Genomic DNA, 18,199 nt, shown 5'->3' with positions numbered 1-18,199 from the left:
TTTGAAATGTCAATACATCAACTAGGATTCTTGAGTTCAAGATGTTGCGGTTGACCCAAAACCTGTTGAATTGATCTGCACTTTTGAGATCCAGAAAATTTGAACCACCACAGTCATTTTGGCCTCTATAAAACCGGTGTTGTCACATCCTGATAGAACCAGAACAATAGCAATGATGTTTATTTTGTTATTTGCCATTTTGGGTAATAAATAATACTAGTAGACTCGTCCGCTTGAACAGATGATCGGACCAAATTAAACCCTAAAAAACTAAAATTAAAAATGGCTATATTAGGATCGGACCGATCCAGGTTAGTCTAGTCCGAATGATCTGGAAATAAAATGCTATTTATACTGGTAAAATTTAATTACTACTCTCTCTATTTCAAAATAGATGATGTTTGGAGAGTTTAAAATATTTCAAAATACTTGATATTTTGATATTTTTATATTAGTTTTAGTTTTACAAAAAATTGTGTCACCAATGATGTTTTATAGTGAATTTTGTGATTGGCTGAATTAGTTTTACTTTATATTTTTAATGTTATTTTTTAAAAAAAAGAGTATGTATTAATTTTTGTGCATTTATCTAAAATATCAAGTATTTTGAAATAGATAGAGTATTAAGTTTTCGAAATTAATGAAGAAAAAAGAAAGAGAAAGGAATGATAAGTGGGAGAGGCCCGAGAAGAAGAAGAGGTTCGCTGTCTGTCCCTTAAACCTGTCGAGAAGTCTCTCGAGCCCAGTGATTGCCTTATCATCTGCGTTGACTCTCTCTCATTCTATTTTCTCTTCCTATAATTTGTATTTATTACTAGTTTATTTTGTATTATGAATAAATAACCCATAGTGTCGCTTGGATGAGGGAATCGATGTAAGACAAATAAAAATTGAAATTGTAGTCTTTAGTTGGCGGTTTTGGTTTTTAAGAGCATCTCTAATGTATTACTCTAAATTTTACTTCAAAATGATGTAACTCTAAAATGGAGTTAGATTTTACTCCAATGTATTACTCTATTTTTTACTCCAAACAAAATGATTCTTTTTTTCATTTAGTTAATAATTGTTATTAGTACCTTCAACTTATAAAAAATTAACAATTAACCCAACTATTTTATGTTTACAAAATTTCTATAATAATATATTTTATTTAAATTAAATATTTATCATTAAAAATACAACTAGAGATTCTTCCAATTTCAATTCGTGGAGATTTTATCATATGCAATTTTTCTAATTCAAAAATATTTTTATGCATTAAAAGAATATAAAAAAAAAGTTTTGTTTTGTAATTTGAATTATGTATTGAGTCCTCTTGTTTGTTTGTGCATATATCAAGTTCAACAAGTACAAATGTTATCAATCAAAATTTTGACCCACAAAATTAAAAAACTCATCTATTCCGTTTGAATAATACTTTACTGCTTTTGGTAGTTTCGAAAACAATTTACCGAATTAATTATTATATTACTTATTTATATTATATTATATTTATTTTTTATTTTTTAAAAAAAAATTCAACTCCAAAATGGAGTAATGGGTAAGATTACTCCATAAATGGAGTAACCCTAACTATTACTCCATTTTAGAGTTGAATATAGAGTGGGATTAGAGAAGATTTTACTCTATAATTGAGTTTAGAGTCAAAAATGGAATAGGATTGCAGATGCTCTAAGTTGCAAATGTTTATATACAAAACAACGAGACAACTATTATACATGTATTTGAGTCCAAGATAAATGAAGATAAATACCAACAACGAATAAGATAAATGAAGATATACATTACCATTATTGTCTTCAATCTTCATTAACGAATAAGATAAATGAAGATAAATACCAACAACAACAAAAAAGGGTGAAAAATTGAAGAAGAAAAGAAAATGTTTTTTCAAGTGTATTCTCTAGAAGGTTTAATTATGGGATGGGTTGCTTCATGAAAGGAGTACATTTGAGCAAATGAGAACAACAAGAATGTAAAGAAAATAAATTAAATTGTATTATAATGTAATGGCTGTCATTTTCTTAGCCTTTAAATGTGGCTTTTTGCTGATAATAACACGGCATATTTGAGTCTTTTAGAGAAATGTCTTCTCTATTATTGGATATCTACATCAACCATATAATAACCATATAGTTAACAAGAATATTAGATATGCACCAAACCTAAAAGTATATATCCTATTCGCCATTTCCATTTTAAAACTATATTTTCTTTTGGTATATATTTTGTTAACATGGAGAATTTCAGATTAAAAAAACAAAATGAAAAGACCACTAAAATAAGAACATTCAGATTTAACTCTCCAACCACTAAACCACTGCTTCTAAATTGTTCGTATTTGGTAATCCAATTGTTAACATTCTGTGTTATATAAATACGTATTAGATTTATTTTTTTTTGAAGAATAATACGTATTAGATTTACATATATACCTTTTACAAGTTTATAATATTTTCTGTTTTTCAAAAGCCTTCTTTCTAATTAACTTTCTTATAAATTTTAAATGGCGTTTCACTGCAGTCGCGTTTCACAATTACGTTTAAATGAAAATTTACTTTTAATTAGTAAAAAGTTACTAATATATAGTTTTATCTTAAAGTAGACATAAAATTTATATATATATATATAAACAAAGTTATAAAGGTAAACTAAACAACACAAACCGAAAGTACAATCAAGCCCTCTACTATACTTTAAAGATCGGCATGGAAATAAAGTTAAAATTTAAAAGAGCTAGGGATCTTGGCTCACTCAACAACTTAATAGGGCAATGGATGTTGAATTTTGACTATGGTCCATGCGTAGTTAGTGATTGGTCGGTCGGTCCATATAATTATTGTAATGATGTAAATTTTGTTTTTTTTCTTTTCACTTCACACACTCATTAATCATTATCCATTTGATCCCAGTCGGGATGCAAATTGGCTACAGAAGACCATTGCATGTTTTGCTCCAAAAAAAAAAAAGATCACTGCATGTTTACCTTCACCGTTGTTCTTTTTTTTTGGACAACCACTATTGTTCATTTAATGAAATTTTTCTGTCCTACAGATTTTAATTAAATTAAGAAAATACACATTAATGATAAAACATAGGTTTCTGTAAGAGTGCCCACTCTACAAAACTAAATTAAATTCATACTTTATGTAACAAGCAGGACCACTTCTTTTCTTAGTCCTCACAAGACTAGTTAAACTTTGAAAAGGAGTTGGTTCATACAATCAGAACTTATGGTACTTAAAATAGAACTATCCCCTGACCTTAGATCCTAACAGTTTTCCTGACAGATATATATGCTACGTACATATATGCACCTGCTTATAAGCAGATGCACGAACACCGTAATTAATATTTCGAATCAAGTTCGGGTCCTTCAGAATCTAGAGTCTTAAACTTGTTGCATCTCCTTCTTCTTAGCATCCACAAGCATAGCAAGCTGTGCACATTTACTTTTAGCTTCTTCCAGTTCTTTTTCTAAGTTCCTTACCTGTTTAATTTATATCCATGTTAGACCCAATGACACAAACATATGTTTACCAATGCGAAATCAAACTTACAGTCTGTTCCATTTCAGTCTCCTTCTTTACATATTCCTCGCACCTGTTGAAGAAGGAACACATCGAAATTAATTGAGATCCTAAGAGTGATATGAAACTGAAATCAGTTAATTTTTTTCATTTTAAAATATATACATACTTCATGAAGAGTTGTATGTTCTCTTGGCTTATCTCCTCCACTGACTTGCCAACGTGCTTGTTTCTAGTATCCTGTGAAGATTTGTTTCAGTTTTTTTTTTTTTTATCAAACTTGTATAATAAAACTAAATGAAATTCACTTACGGTAACTGCAGGTTGAGGAGTAAGCTGCACGGGCTGGAAGTTATTTCTTACACCAGTAGAATTTCTCATATGTGGCGGTGGAGCGGCAACTGTACGGACTGAAGTGGCATTACTAATATTGATTTCGCGTATTACTGGCCCACCTTGAGAAGAAGGGGAAGGAAAAGGATTGAATGTATTGACAGTAGGTGGTTGATCAGGTATCGGTATCCTTTTTGACTTATCTGCAGGCATTTGAGGAGTTCTGTACCCGAAAACGTGGCTGTGGCTACTCCTGTTTTTATCTCCATAACAAGCAGTGGAATAGTCAAAACAGAGATATTGCACTTTGTAAAAAAATCATAATGGAAAAAATATGGAGAGATGATTATTGGAATAAAGATTTGGAGAGGAAGAAGAAGAGACCAGTAATCGTAGATAATCTTCTTCAACCTCGCTTCCAACCGCTGGAATAAAGAAGACCTCTCAAAATCTTGTTTGTCATGAGCTGGTTCTATGAAGTTTGCTTCAAGAACTCCTGGGGAACAGATTTTGGTTAATGAGTATCACCTCCCAAGCCTTTCACTCAAACGGAACATATTCAATGGAGTTATCAACTAAAATGAATAGATTTACCTACAACACCATTGCCTAAAGCTGACCCGTCCATAGTGACCTTCCAGAATGGCTGTAAGATGCAAGAGAGATCTAACTTATGCAAGTCATATGAAATATAGAGTACTCAAGTGAGAAAATATTCAAGCAGACCAGTCTATTATTAATGTTCTATTAAGCATTGCATTCTAGTAACAGAGGATTGATTTCCTTAAATCGTTGAGTAGTAAACTTACTACAGTTGCTTCTATAGATGATCTAGATCATGGAATTGTCTGGTATATAAGAAAGCGTACCCGGATAAGACGGTTTTTGTGATAGACATTGTAACCGCAGACTGGAAGTTTAGGTGCCTCCTTTATAAATCCAACTTTGATTTCAGTGGTAGCCTGTGACAAAAGAACGCTTAGTAGAGTTTTTCTACCAACCTAAGCCTAAAAAATTCGATCAATGTTTGCATATGATAACTCATACACTATAGGCAATGGAAAAATTGCAACAAGAAAGAATTAGCCAAAGGTCCATGTAACAAAACTAGAGAACAGAAAGAATAAGAAAGAGAGAGAAGAGGATCTATGTTACTTGCTCAATTGTAGCTATCTGGGGCCTGTACTTTATAATTTCAGGATATCTGAATTCATCAGCAATGTTGAACTGCTTGACAGGGATTCCCCGAAGTATAATTTTGAAGTTTTTGAACTTTTCCAGATATAACATTGAAGTGTAAGCCTGAGGAAAACGAACAAACAGAGTGAGTCTTCATACATTCTTATATAGAAAAGAAGAAGATATTCAGGAAACTACCCTCAGAGAGTAACGTAAGTGGTATGAAATATGAGATCTCCGTTCCAATTCTTTAGCGTGCACCCGTTTTCCATCATGGACACTTTCATCTCGGAGCCGGATGTCCTATACAAAAATCAAAGAAAATAATTTAAATGCCATAAAAGATAAAACTTGTCTTCTACATAGGACCTGGACCTAAGACACCCCTGAGGCCGGAACAGATATCTCATCGAGTACACATCATTAAACGGAAAAGTGTGTGTTACTTCATCGTCGTCGTCAAAACTCAGCTCATAGATTCCTTCATCATTAAGCCACAAGTTGTAGATAATTACTTTTGTTCCATGCGTTCCAATATCATCAAACTGGTGGAGGAAAGATGAATATACACGAATTAATACAACAGACGGCACGCAGAATCAATGTAGGGAAAAGAAACACAATAGGACACAATCAAGGAAGAACAGTGATGGAATGTAATATTCATAAGCTGACTTGCGAGAGAAACAACCTGTTGAAAAAGTTCGTCCTTTGTTGAGAATGGAGACCATTTGAGAAGAATGTCAAGGTTGGTAGACCAATCTTCTGAAGATCCATAGATAATTGGTTGTGGCCGCTCCTTGGATATATCAATATCAATCTGTATTGCATATAGAATATAGCTTGAGAACAGTCTTAAGTTTATTTCAGGCATTACAGAAAATCTACAAAACGCTGAAGATTTTACCATAGGAACAATGACATCATCTTGACCAGTTCTTCTAAGGAATGTGTAAGACAGAAGGCCAACGCTTTGAGTAGCTTTCCTAAAAAAGGATACAAAAAAAGTTCAAGCAAGCGCATACGCCAAAGACTCAGAGTGCATATGCAGCAGATAAATCAATAATACCCTGAACGTGTTGAGCGACTAAAAACAATGGCATCAGCTCCAAGTCTCATGGTACTTGTCTTGAAACCATTTCCATCTACACACAAAAAGGGTGAAACTCTGCTTAGAGACCTAACCACTTCAAGTAACCACCTACCAAACTAGAAACTTACACTGTCCAATAGTTGTATTAGACTTCTTTGATGAGTAGCCTAAGCTCATGCATTTTCTGATTCCATTGGGATCCATCCCAGCGCCATCATCTTCAATTGGAAAAAAAGAAAGAGCATGTTACTCACACAACGCATCTGACAATCATTCAAAACCAATTTACCTTGGAAAACTAAAGCTGGAGAATTATTCTTCGCAATATCGATCTTATCGATCTTAACAAAGGTTGCACCGTTTTGTATCTGAGGAAAAAGCAAAGTCAAACAGTAAACCAATTCACTAAAAAAAAAGTAAAAGCTATTGTTCCTCAGGCATACCTCATCAACAGCATTGTCAAGTAGTTCAGCTATGGCTGCATTACAATACAAATTAAAAAAAAATGATTACTTTATCTAATTGATTCGATCGGAGTCAAATCTTGACTTTTACCTCCAAAGGCCCATTTGTGTGACGTGGCATTCGAGTGAAGGAACTTTGGATGAACACGAGCATGCTCAAGCATACCTGTCAAATTCTCAATTCGATAACAAAAACCATGATCGTAGTAGTGCGTGTGTCGAAGTGAATTGTTTACCTGGAGCAGCTTGCGAAACAACGTTCGGTGTCACATAGCTTTCTCCGGCCTTCCAGAAGCTCCGGCACTCTAGGGTTTCCAGTGGAGCCACCGTCGCATTAGCGGTTGTACTTGGAACTTGCGGAGTTTCGATTAGAGACAATCCTCTTCCTCCTCCTCCTCCTCCTACGTCATCGTCGTCGTCACTGTCTAAATGCACGACGTCGGCGGCGGCTACAGTTTTCGCGTTGGCAGACATCTCCGACGAGGAAGCGACGAGCGAATTCAAATCGGCGTCGTTGGACTCGATGCTATTGAGATATATATATAATTAAACAGCGTGATGGCTAACTGTTTTCACATGAGAAAGCGTGCCGTTGTTGACAATATGAGAGAGATGGTATAAAATAAAACAGCGTGATGTCTAACTGTCTTCACATGAGACAACGCGTCGTCTTTCCAAATATACAAGAGATGGTCTAGGTCTTAACTTTTAACTATAAGCCAAGCCTTTATCGTGCAGGTAAGCCTAAATGGGCCATAAAGCGTAAATACGTTAAAAGCCCATATCCGAACTAGGCAACTATGTACGTACATATCAGTGTTATCGTTGCTGGGAGGTTGCACAACTTATTAACATACAATTATACCAAAAGATCTAGATTAAAGTTAGGGTTCTTCGAGTCTTAACGTTTTATCTAAACTTGTTGGAGCTCCATCTTCTTAGCATTGACAAGCAGAGCAAGTAGTGCACATTTACTTTTGGCTTCTTCCAGTTCCTTTTCTAAGTTCTTTACCTGTTTCATTTGTATCCATGTTAGAAACCAACATAACAAACATATGTTTACACTGCGGAATGAAACTTACCATCTGTTCCATTTCAGTCTCTTTCTTTGCATATTCCTCGCACCTGTTGAAGAAAGAACATACAGCAGGTGAAACTGACAATTGAGTTACTTTTCCATGGTTTGAGTAAATATATACATACTCCATGAACAGTTGTATGTTCTCTTCGCTTAGCTTAGAAGCTGTCTCGCCACCAAGGTTGTCTCCAGATTCCTGGGAAGATTTGTTAATTTTCTTTATTTCTCAAACTTGTTAAGAAAATAAAATGAATTCACTTACAGTAGCTGCAGGTTGAGGATTGAGCTGCACAGGCTGAGTATTAAGCTGCACTGGTTGAGGATTGAGCTGCACAGGTTGGAAGTTACTTCTTACACCCGTGAAATTTCTCATATGTGGCGGTGGAAGAGCAACTGTACGGCTAGAAGTGCCTTTACTAAGACTGATTTCACGTATTATCAGACCACCTTGACTAGTTTTATCAGAAGGCAAAGGTGGAGGATTGAATGTATCGTCTCTAGGCGGTTGATCAGGTGTTGCTGTCCTCTTCGACTTATGTGCACGGCTAGAACTGCCTTTACTAAGACTGATTTCACGGATTATCGGACCACCCTGACTAATTTTGTCAGAAGCCAAAGGTGAAGGGTTGAATGTATCGTCACCAGGCGGTTGATCAGGTGTTGCTTTCCTCTTCGACTTGTGTGCACGGGAGTCAGGATGGTATCCAACATCCTCGCTGCGGCTTTTCCTGTTTTTCTCCAGAATAAGAAGAGGAATAATCAAACAAGGATATTGCGGTCTGGAATTAAAATAATATGAGATGATTGGAACAAGGATTTTTAAAGAGGAGGAAGAAGAGACCAGTAATCTAGTGTAATCTTTTTCAACCTCGCCTCCAGCCGCTGGAATAGAGAAGACCTCTCAAAATCTTGCTTATCGTGAGCGGGTTCTATGAAGTTTGCTTCAAGAACTCCTGGATAAGAGATTTTGGTTTAATGAGTCTCTCCCACGAGGTCTTTCCCACAAACAAAGTGTACTCTATGGAGTGTTCATCAAGGAAATGATAACTATACCGACAACACCGTTTCCGCTAGTCGAACCGCTCAGAGTGACCCTCCAGAAAGGCTGTAAATGGTGCAAGGGGATCTCACTTAATCAAACCATATACAAAAGCGGAAGCTAACAAATTTACTTCATCTGCTACATCAAAACGTACCATGATGAGACGGTTTTTGTGATAGACATTGAAACCACATACTGGAAGTTTAGGTGCCTTCTTGACGAATCCAACTTTAATTTCAGTGACAGCCTGTAACAAGGAACCTTAATGTTATTTTTTCTCTCACAGTTTAATGGAAACAAAGCCGAAACTCCATGCATGAAATGAAATCAGCGAGTAGATAGAAAGAAAGAAAAAAAGTAAGAGTCTTAGTTTGTATTACATATTCCACTGCAGCTGCATGGGGTTTGTACATTATAGTCTCAGGATATCTTAGTTCATCAGCAATGTTGAATTGCTCCACAGGGATTCCCCGAAGAATAATTTTGAAGTTTTTGAACTTTTTGAAATACAACATGGATATGTAAGCCTAAGGATAAAGAAACCAAGTCAGCTTTCAAACATCTATGCAACAGGAACAAAAAAAAAACAATAAGAGGATATTCAGAAGAATTACCTTTAGAGAATGTCGGAAACGGTATGAGATATGAGATCTTAGTTCTAATGTCACAGCGACAACCCCTTTCCTGGTGAGGGCATTTTCATCTCGGAGCCGTATGTCCTATTACACCAAGTATAAAAGAAGAAATATTAAATACATTTAACACCCCAACTTTGCAAAATACCTGATCCCTGAAAGAAAGTGTAAGTACCTCATCTTCGTCGTCAAAACTCAGTTCATATACTCCTTCATCATTAAGCCACAAGTTGTATATCATTACTTTCGTTCCATGTGTCCCAATATCCTCGAACTGGTAGGTGAAAAATGGAAATATGCGAATTAATAAATGGACCACATTAAATATACACGCTGAACCAGAGTCTTAAGAAGAAACGAACCTGCTGAAAAAGTTCATCCTCTGTTGAAAACGGAGACCACTTGAGAAGAATGTTAAGGTTGGTAGACCAATCTTCGGGAGTGCCATAAATAATTGGTTGGGGGAGATCACTGGATATATCAATATCAATCTGCATTGCAGATACAACAACATCAATTGAGATCAAACTGCAGTAGTTTGCAGTGAACTACTTATTTCAGGCATGAAAACAAAAAGCTACATATGCAGAGGATTTTACCATAGGAACAACCACATCATCCTGACCAGTTCTCCTGAGGAACGTGTAAGACAGAAGGCCGATGCTCTGGGTTGATTTGCTAAAACAGAGAAGATAAAAAAATGAAAAGATTAAAAAACAAGACCATACACCAAATTCAAAAGAGATATATCAAATACCCTCCACGAGTTGAGCGAGTGAAAACGATGGCATCAGCTCCGAGTCTCATAGTACTTGTCTTGAAACCATTTCCATCTGTACGTACACAAGAGTGGAAGGAACTATGGTTAGAGACCTGAATTAAACACATAACAAGAAACAAAAGGTCGAGAAATTACACTGTCCAATCGTTGTATTAGACTTCTTCGATGAGTAGCCTAAGCTCATGCATTTTCTAATCCCATCAGGATCCATCCCGGCTCCATCATCTTCAAATGATACATAATGTCACTAACAACATCCAGCAAAAGCATCACACATTCACTCAAAAGGCTCTAATGTACCTTGGAAAACCAAAGCTGGTGAGTTATCTTTAGCAATGTCAATCTTATCGATCTTGACAAAAGTAGCACCGTTCTGTATCTGAGTAAGAATCAATGAACAAAAAGCAATGCCCTAAGATACAATTCACTCACAATCACAATGAACAAAACAGAAGCAATTACCTCATCAACAGCATTATCAAGTAGCTCAGCGATTGCTGCAAAACACAATACGATAACAAAATATCATCACGAGTTTTATTTAGTTGATCGATCATCTTGCGTCTTAGCTTATTACCTCCAAAGGCCCATTTGTGTGACGTGGCATTAGAGTGAAGGAACTTGGGATGAACACGAGCATGCTCAAGCATACCTGGAGCTGTAGGAGTAACAGCTCTCGGAATCACAAAGTTATCTCCGGCTTTCCAGAAGCTCCGGCATTCTAGGGTTTCTCGACGAGTCACCGTCGTATCGGCGATCGTACTTGGAGCTTGACGATTCTCCATCAGTGACGCCGATCTCCTCCGAAACGCTGATCTCTTCCGAAACGCTCCTCCTCCTCCTCCGTTGTCTTCGTCGTCACTGTCACTGAGAAGTACGACGTCAGCGACTGTACGTTTCGCCATATGATTGCATTACCGCGTACGAGTGATTTCGAAACGGGTTTATGGAAATTGAACTCGGGTTGCCCCGAGCCCAGAAAAAGAAAACGAGAGTGTCTGTTGTTTCGATATTTTTCATCGAGACGGCGCGTTGTTGTTTAATAGAATAAACTAGAGGCGGTTTAAGCTTTAAATATGAAAACAGCAAGGCGTTTTGTTATTGATGATATTTTTTTAGACAGAAATGTATTTTTGAATACTATTTGATGATATTATCAGTAGTTGTCCAGATTTTGAATATTCACATAAATATTTTTAAGGTATCAGATGATTTATTTTATCTTTTGATTATAATTCAGCAATGTGATTTTTGTATGTGTATAAGACTATAGAGATAATAGAGCAAATTGTTATGTTCATAACCCAATACAAATTTTAACTTAAAATTTAAAAGATAACTATTTACTCACAAAAAATCTATGTAAATTGATTCAGTGATAAATCAATAAATTTGGAAAGAAATCATAATCCATGATGACAAAAAAAACATAATCCATACAGAAAATGAAATAAGAGAAAAAAAAATAAAACAAATTACTTAAAATCTTAATCCTTAAATCAAATCAGAAAACAAATTACTTAAACATTATTGGAAAGTTTAGGATGTAGATACATCTTATACATCATGACGAAATCATCGGCAAGATCTTCGTTCATATGTCATATGTGAATAGCATGAGTCTTGTTCTTAATCTCTGGAAGAGTATGACAGAAACTTACTTTCTTATATGTGGAGTAACTTGGTTGCGAGTCAGTGAAACTACATAAAAAGAACAATGAACAAATTATGTTCGTAAAATAAACTTTATTCAAAAATAATATTCAATCTCTTTGTGTATTCAATTTGTGAATTGAAGTGATTTTGAATGATTTTAATTTTTAATGAGTTTTTACATGATATTAGGTGAATTTGAGAATTTTATATGATTTTTATTAGTGTTATTGGTTTATATATTTTGATTGATTTAGAAATTCATTCAATATTTACAAATTCAAGTAAAATATACAAATTTTCAAAAAAAAATCGGATTAGTATTTATAAATCCGGAGGTTTTTCCTCGGATTTGAATTTTTGTATTTTTAACAAAGAAATCTATACAATCCATTCAAATCCATTATGATATTAAATCTATTAATTAATCCGTATGGTTGAATAAAACTAATAACATTTGATTTCAGTACATATTTTAAAATCATAGAACCAATAACAATAGATCTAGTTTAGATTTTTAAATCAATTAAAATACACCAACCAATAACTCTCACAAAAAATCATTCTAAATTTTATTTAAAACCATAGAATTTGGATTTTTATTTATATTACAAAAAACTCCACTTAAAACTCTACGAACACTTAAACCATTTAAAATCCACAACTTGATTTTTTTAATGACAATAAATTTAAGAATGTTTTATAAAATGACAAATTCAATAATATTAGATTTTAAAATGTTTTTTTAAATCAAATTTAAATCACAATAGATTTATCATTTTAATACAAATCATCTTAAACTCATAGTTGAATACACTAGTTTATTTTTGGTGAGCCTTTTATATATTGACAGATTATCAAGAATTACTTAACAAATTATAGAGAAAAATCTTATTAACTAAAGTAAAAAGAACTGATTAAAAAAAAAATGAAACAACAAGATTGGAAACAAATGGGTCACACAATACTCAATAATATCTCCTTTCTCCTAACAGAAACTTTCATTTGTTACGAAGACAAAAACTCAAAACCAAACATTAAACCAACTTCATTCAAACCCAACAACTCCGGTCTCCATAACCGGTAAAATGGTCAGTGGTGACCGGTGGGGCAGAACGTTTTTTTTATAAGACCCGGAATTGCCCAAGGCTCATCACAAACTCTACAGACTTCTCTCTTACCTAACTCAAAAGTGAAAACTACTCTAAACCAACAAAGTCTTCTGTTCAAACTAAACACACACATGCACACACATTTCAACACAGATTACACTTTTTTCTTCCCCTCTCTCTCTCTCTCTGTATGGTTTGGTTATACATTTTGTAGTCAAAGAGCTCAGTGATCATCTTTTCAAGGCTTCCAGCTAGTTATAGATGTCTCAGGGGAACAAACAGCTTCAACAGTCAACCGTTTCAACACATTCGGACACGGATCTTTCCCAAAGTTACTGTTGGATATCGTCACTGCACATGTCGCTTTCCCAACACACTTCTGCACATTACAAAAACACACCAAACATTATCAAAAAAATAAACAAGAGCGTGACTGCAGTTTTATCTAAGTAAAGATTCTTTGATCATTCTTACCCTCTCTAAGATAGCGTACGAGGTAGCTGCGTGACACTCTCCTTGTTGGTAACTCCCGCATTTTCCTAAAGGAGTCCCAAAGCTCGCAAACTTGATAGCTGAGATGGCTTGACCATGACTACATTTCAAATGAACTTTTGGTCTACGAAACGTTTGCCCTTTCCCGTAGCTTTCTATCTGCCAGTTCTTGATATTGGGATGGTACTCAGAGACTTCAGCACAGACTCCTGAGACAGATCTTTTGACCAAAGAAACAGCTGATGGGTTTCCTCCAAGCTCCTCGAATATCACCAAGAGGTTTTGGCTCGGTTTTAGCCATGATCTGGGGACATGGTAGTATCTCTGCGTAGGCTGACCACAGCCGGATAAGCACTTGTTCGGTTTGTACGTTCCTGTGTAGCTGCAGTGACCACAGTCACCGGTTGCAAACGCTGTCCAGTATCTCCCGATGCTCTCTCCATTCACCCATATCTGACCTTTTCCCATTCCTTCCATGTCTAAAGCAAGCGGCTCGTTTCCTTCAGGTGCATCAAAGTAAGCCTGAAGAAAAATTATTTACTCATTAGTACAGATTCTAAAAATAGGAAGAAGCTTTATAGAGTTGTGTTTGATTCAGTCGAAATACCTTGTGCCATGTCAAAGGCTGAGGCTTTTGTGCAACTAAGGACGCATCCATCCACCCATTAGAGGGAGTGTTGGTTGGATAAGCAAGATTCATAGCTTCTCCTTTCAACCCCACCTGATGAAAACAGAGTTAAGCAACTGAAATGTGGAAACCGAGAGAGAGAGGAATCACTAGGGAATGATAGAACACCTGGTAAGTCCATTTTTGCCATGACAGATCACGTTTCCCTTGAGACAACCCGTGCAAAGCCACTGGTCCCAAGATTCCAGTATTCCATGACTCAAAGTGTCCACCCACATTCTTCAGGTTTGAGAAACAAATGGATCAGGATAAGAGAAACAAAAAAAAAACAATTCAACCAGCAGATGAGAATAAAAGAAGAAGACTAACTGGCAATCCAACAGCAACACTCAGCAAAGCAATTCTGTTAGTTCCAGAATGTAGATTGATCTTTCCCCTATAAGTGAACCTCCTGTTTTGCCTTGTTCCAAAGGCAGAACCTGTGAATTTATATATATATATATATATATTAGTTTTAGCATATCAGAAACTCTCTAATGGAAGTTAATGAGGTAAACTCATACCTGAAAGCTGTCCATTGACAAATATATGCACGGCATGGCCTGTAGATTGAATAATGAGAGTTGGTAGCTCTCCTCCATGTAGGAATGATTCAGTTGAACCAATATCAACACTACATTACAAAATTCAAAATGTTGGTTTCAGCAAAGTTCTGAGAAACAATATTGAAGCTATGGTAAATGTTTTTTTATTTACCTGGTCATATACCAAAGATAATCACTAGTGTCACGGGTGACATTAATCTGTTCCAAGAGCCCTTGAGTGGTGAATGTGGAGCTGTCATCTAGAGAAGAAAGATCTTCCAAGTAACTCTGCCACTGGAAGTTCGGTGTGCTTGTCGGCAACATTTCCATCTGTGATGTTTGAACTCCAACCTGAAACCAATCAATAGAGATCCACAATGTTTAGAAAACTTCACAAACATAAGTTATAATGAACAATCATATACACTTTACCTTTGCAGTATTGAAGACTGCGTTTCTACAATCAGGAAGAATGCTAATGGACCAAGGAGGTAAGTTGTAATGAACGTTGTTAAACAACACTCTTGCTGCCGATTCTGTGTCATAGTTTGCAAGAAAAGCTGAACACTCTCCTGATTCTGAAGAGTATACATGAGCCTGGGGAAAATAAAGTAATAATTAAAGTGTTAGAATTTAGTAAAAGCTAAACCAAAAATATCTATTAAATTAAATCAATTTTAACCTGTTGCTTGTTTCCTAGAGATGTAACAACAGGATCAGTTGAAACCAAAGCTTTTTCACACATCTTGATAGCTCTGTGGAGCTCCTTTAGATGACCATACTTAGGTTCCCTGATTAAACCTATTTAACATTTAACAACCACTCAGTTAGTACATAAAGCATTGCATTAACCTTATCTACTAGTTTCCTGCCCTTACCATATTCATCAATGGGGGCATCATAGTCATAGCTGGTGGTGACAAATGGACCTCCAGCTGTTCTTCCAAAGTTAGTTCCTCCATGATACTGTTACAAAGAAAGATTGCCTTTAGGAAACCAAATCTTATACTGAGATTTATTTAAGTGGTTTAATTCTAATTATATATACCATGTAATAGTTAACAAAGGATCCTCCTTTTTGTATGAAACGTGCAACGGCAAACGCCAGATCCTGAACTGGTCTATGGTGCATTGGCCCACCGAACTCAGTGAACCTTAAGATAACACCAGTTCAAAGAATATAAAAAAAAAAGTATCAATTTGAAAATGATTAGTCAATGTAAGTTAATGAATATATGTACCAGCCACTCCACGCCTCTGTCCATATTAATGGCTTGTATGGCTTGTTGGGAGCAAATGAATCACAGTAGAAACCGTTGCATGTGTTTATCTGTCACCAAAATATCAATAAATCTCAGTACCAAAGCAATATAGAGTTCAGTCTTCACTACAACAAGAAACTAACCACAGGGTCAGGGGCATCGTCTTCTTTGCACATCACCCACGGGACACCAGTCTCGGTTGCTATAGCCATTTTAGCAGCCCATGTCATGTAGTTGTGACCTTCTGCTCCTAATAACTGTCCTTGTCTTCCATACTCATTCTCAATCTACATTCCCATAAAAAAAAAAAGAGGACACCTTTCTAATTAAATCACTTTGATCCTAAAGAAGACACATTAACTGCATGATCAACACTAATCAGAGTATTAACCTGAGAAAGGATGATGGGACCACCCTGGGACTCATACAAGTTCTCACTCTTCATCAGTTGAACTATTCTCTCTGTGAATCCTTGCATAGCTCTCTGCAACGTTACCCCCAAGGAAACATTAATATCACATTCTAATAAAGTGCCAAAATGAACAATTTAAAACTCATATAAGAGACCTTGAAAGGCTCATTATCTGTTCTGAAGCTGATTCCAGGAACATACTTCAACCAAACAGGGAATCCTCTGCTCATTGCCCCAAAACAACAACTTTAGAGTTGAGAAACAGACAAATCAGCTGAACCTTAAGAGACAGGACAAAGGTCAGTTGTTACCCGAAGTTCCACTCAGCACAAACGTAAGGCCCAATCCGAAGATGAGCATAGAGACCAGCTTTGTGAATCGTCTTCACGAATCTCACCAAATCATTTCTCCCTTCAAAATCATACTGAACCGGAAGACAGAACCGTCAACAAATGAAAAAACATAATGTACGAAAACAAGAACAGAACTAAAGAAAGTTACTTTGCCAGGAGAAGGCTCATGGAGATTCCAGAAGACATAAGTCTCAATCACATCAACGCCTCCATCTTTCGCCTTCTGAATCAAACCTTCCCACATCTAAACCACAACAACAACAAAAAAGTTCACAACTTTAAAACACCCTTTGATTAAAGTTTGGATTTTTCGTTAAACCCACCAAGAAAAAATTAAAAAGGTTTAAAACTTTATCCGAAATCTTACATCAGGTGTGCTTCGAGGGTAATGTATGGAGCCAGAGAAGAGGATTCGTCTCTGCCCATTGATGAGAAGCGCTTTACGGTCGTAAGTAACGCCGCATTGAACAAACCCAACGCCTAGAATCAAAAACCCTAAGCAGAGCCAGAGAATCAGCCGTGGAGCAGTATCACCAGTCCCCATTCTCAGCATTCTACACGGAGAGAGGAGAACGAGAAGAAGCGTTCTTTTTCTTCTTCTGGGTTTAAGGAGAGAGAGAGAGAGAAGTAAAGAGGAAGAAGACGAAGGAGAAAGGAAGAGAGGAGGAAGGGGTTTTATTGCAATTCACAAGTGTCTATTGGCATCACCACTACGTGGGCTACCGACGCTTTCCCACCATTTTTAAGCCTTTATTTATTTGTTTTATTAACTTAAAAAAAAATTAAAAATAAGATAACAAAAAAATAATAAAAATGGGCTATAACAAGCAAATAAAGAAGTCTTGTGATTATGATTAGGTATTGGAGAAAAAGGAAAAAAAAAAGAGTCACGTTGATTGATATAAAGCAGCTAATCACGCTAGACTTTTTCTTCATTTCTATAATTTTTTTGTATTCCTTAGGTTAATATTATAATGATAATATATAAATGTGAATATTGTTGTGGGTTTGGTTTGTTGATTTTTAGATGTTTTTAGTTTGATTTAAGGAGAACAATTAGAGTACGGAAAGTACTTTAGTTTAGTAGTGAAGAAGTGTTTATGTTGATTAGTCGTCGAAATGGTTTCACATCGTACATGTGTCTTCCACTTACATTTCACAGTGTGTACCTGTCATTTACAGCTTTGGGCATAATAAATTCACCATTTGACATTGTTCCAAAAATTGATTTTGTAGTTTTGTAGCGTCTGTATATATGGACTTTTCTTCGGCTTTTGTCGTGTCTGAATTAATGTGTGTAGTTTTTATCTGGAAAATGGTTATATACATCAGTTAAACATGTCTTTAAGCTGTTCAGATTTGAGTATGGGTAAATATTCTTGTTTAAATGGTTCATCCAAGTGTTTATACTGGAAAATGTATAGATGAAAATGTTCAGATTTTAATTACAAACTGTTTAATTTTTTTTTTAAAATAGAAGTATTCGTTTTGTAAACGTAAAACATAAACTCCAAGCTTTAATACGAAACTTAAAGAAAATAATCGAAGCTTTGTTGAAAGATATGGCG

At 35.6% G+C, this 18,199-nt stretch overlaps 3 protein-coding genes across 3 annotated transcripts; all 3 read right to left on the bottom strand.

Moving 5' to 3' along the window:
- Window positions 1–3,118: 3,118 nt before the first annotated feature.
- Window positions 3,119–7,127, bottom strand: LOC106448365 (protein MICRORCHIDIA 2). Its single transcript, XM_013890274.3, has 18 exons — window positions 6,836–7,127; window positions 6,691–6,765; window positions 6,579–6,613; window positions 6,425–6,503; window positions 6,264–6,353; window positions 6,112–6,187; window positions 5,950–6,028; window positions 5,734–5,862; window positions 5,489–5,587; window positions 5,241–5,345; window positions 5,019–5,165; window positions 4,733–4,825; window positions 4,458–4,509; window positions 4,248–4,359; window positions 3,843–4,116; window positions 3,700–3,770; window positions 3,561–3,603; window positions 3,119–3,490 (listed from the first exon to the last, which is right to left on the bottom strand). The coding sequence occupies exons 1-18, from the start codon at window positions 7,071–7,073 to the stop codon at window positions 3,392–3,394; spliced, it is 1,896 nt and encodes a 631-aa protein (XP_013745728.2). The 5' UTR covers window positions 7,074–7,127; the 3' UTR covers window positions 3,119–3,391.
- A 223-nt stretch (window positions 7,128–7,350) lies between these two features.
- On the bottom strand, window positions 7,351–11,076 carry LOC111198055 (protein MICRORCHIDIA 1-like). Its single transcript, XM_022720371.2, has 17 exons — window positions 10,713–11,076; window positions 10,598–10,632; window positions 10,436–10,514; window positions 10,271–10,360; window positions 10,112–10,187; window positions 9,954–10,032; window positions 9,717–9,845; window positions 9,530–9,628; window positions 9,334–9,438; window positions 9,100–9,246; window positions 8,874–8,966; window positions 8,731–8,782; window positions 8,519–8,630; window positions 7,940–8,405; window positions 7,803–7,873; window positions 7,682–7,724; window positions 7,351–7,611 (listed from the first exon to the last, which is right to left on the bottom strand). Exons 1-17 carry the CDS (start codon window positions 11,038–11,040, stop codon window positions 7,513–7,515), a joined length of 2,103 nt encoding a protein of 700 aa, XP_022576092.2. The 5' UTR covers window positions 11,041–11,076; the 3' UTR covers window positions 7,351–7,512.
- A 1,677-nt stretch (window positions 11,077–12,753) lies between these two features.
- LOC111216055 (beta-galactosidase 3) lies at window positions 12,754–17,353 on the bottom strand. Its single transcript, XM_022720345.2, has 18 exons — window positions 16,999–17,353; window positions 16,780–16,875; window positions 16,590–16,702; window positions 16,434–16,500; window positions 16,258–16,350; window positions 16,010–16,153; window positions 15,846–15,934; window positions 15,653–15,758; window positions 15,483–15,570; window positions 15,287–15,405; window positions 15,037–15,201; window positions 14,777–14,955; window positions 14,584–14,693; window positions 14,390–14,499; window positions 14,189–14,299; window positions 14,000–14,113; window positions 13,375–13,914; window positions 12,754–13,279 (listed from the first exon to the last, which is right to left on the bottom strand). The coding sequence occupies exons 1-18, from the start codon at window positions 17,182–17,184 to the stop codon at window positions 13,139–13,141; spliced, it is 2,571 nt and encodes an 856-aa protein (XP_022576066.2). The 5' UTR covers window positions 17,185–17,353; the 3' UTR covers window positions 12,754–13,138.
- Between the last annotated feature and the right edge of the window lie 846 nt (window positions 17,354–18,199).

The sequence above is a fragment of the Brassica napus genome, chromosome A1 (assembly GCF_020379485.1).
Source record: "Brassica napus cultivar Da-Ae chromosome A1, Da-Ae, whole genome shotgun sequence".
In the NCBI taxonomy this organism is placed as follows: domain Eukaryota; kingdom Viridiplantae; phylum Streptophyta; class Magnoliopsida; order Brassicales; family Brassicaceae; genus Brassica; species Brassica napus.
This window is presented reverse-complemented; position numbering and strand designations above follow the sequence as displayed.

Excerpts from the sequence above, each read along its gene's own strand:
- LOC106448365 (XM_013890274.3), bottom strand. The coding sequence starts at position 7,073 with ATGTCTGCCAACGCGAAAACTGTAGCCGCCGCCGACGTCGTGCATTTA. Across the intron at positions 4,826-5,018 it reads AGATAGCTACAATTGAGCAA|GCTACCACTGAAATCAAAGT; the intron begins GTAACATAGATC and ends CTTTTGTCACAG. Across the intron at positions 3,491-3,560 it reads AGACTGAAATGGAACAGACT|GTAAGGAACTTAGAAAAAGA; the intron begins GTAAGTTTGATT and ends TAAATTAAACAG.
- LOC111198055 (XM_022720371.2), bottom strand. The coding sequence starts at position 11,040 with ATGGCGAAACGTACAGTCGCTGACGTCGTACTTCTCAGTGACAGTGAC. Across the intron at positions 9,846-9,953 it reads ATGATGTGGTTGTTCCTATG|ATTGATATTGATATATCCAG; the intron begins GTAAAATCCTCT and ends TCTGCAATGCAG. Across the intron at positions 7,874-7,939 it reads ATCCTCAACCTGCAGCTACT|GAATCTGGAGACAACCTTGG; the intron begins GTAAGTGAATTC and ends AAATCTTCCCAG.
- LOC111216055 (XM_022720345.2), bottom strand. The coding sequence starts at position 17,184 with ATGCTGAGAATGGGGACTGGTGATACTGCTCCACGGCTGATTCTCTGG. Across the intron at positions 14,956-15,036 it reads CAGTCTTCAATACTGCAAAG|GTTGGAGTTCAAACATCACA; the intron begins GTAAAGTGTATA and ends GATTGGTTTCAG. Across the intron at positions 14,114-14,188 it reads GGCAAAAATGGACTTACCAG|GTGGGGTTGAAAGGAGAAGC; the intron begins GTGTTCTATCAT and ends TGTTTTCATCAG.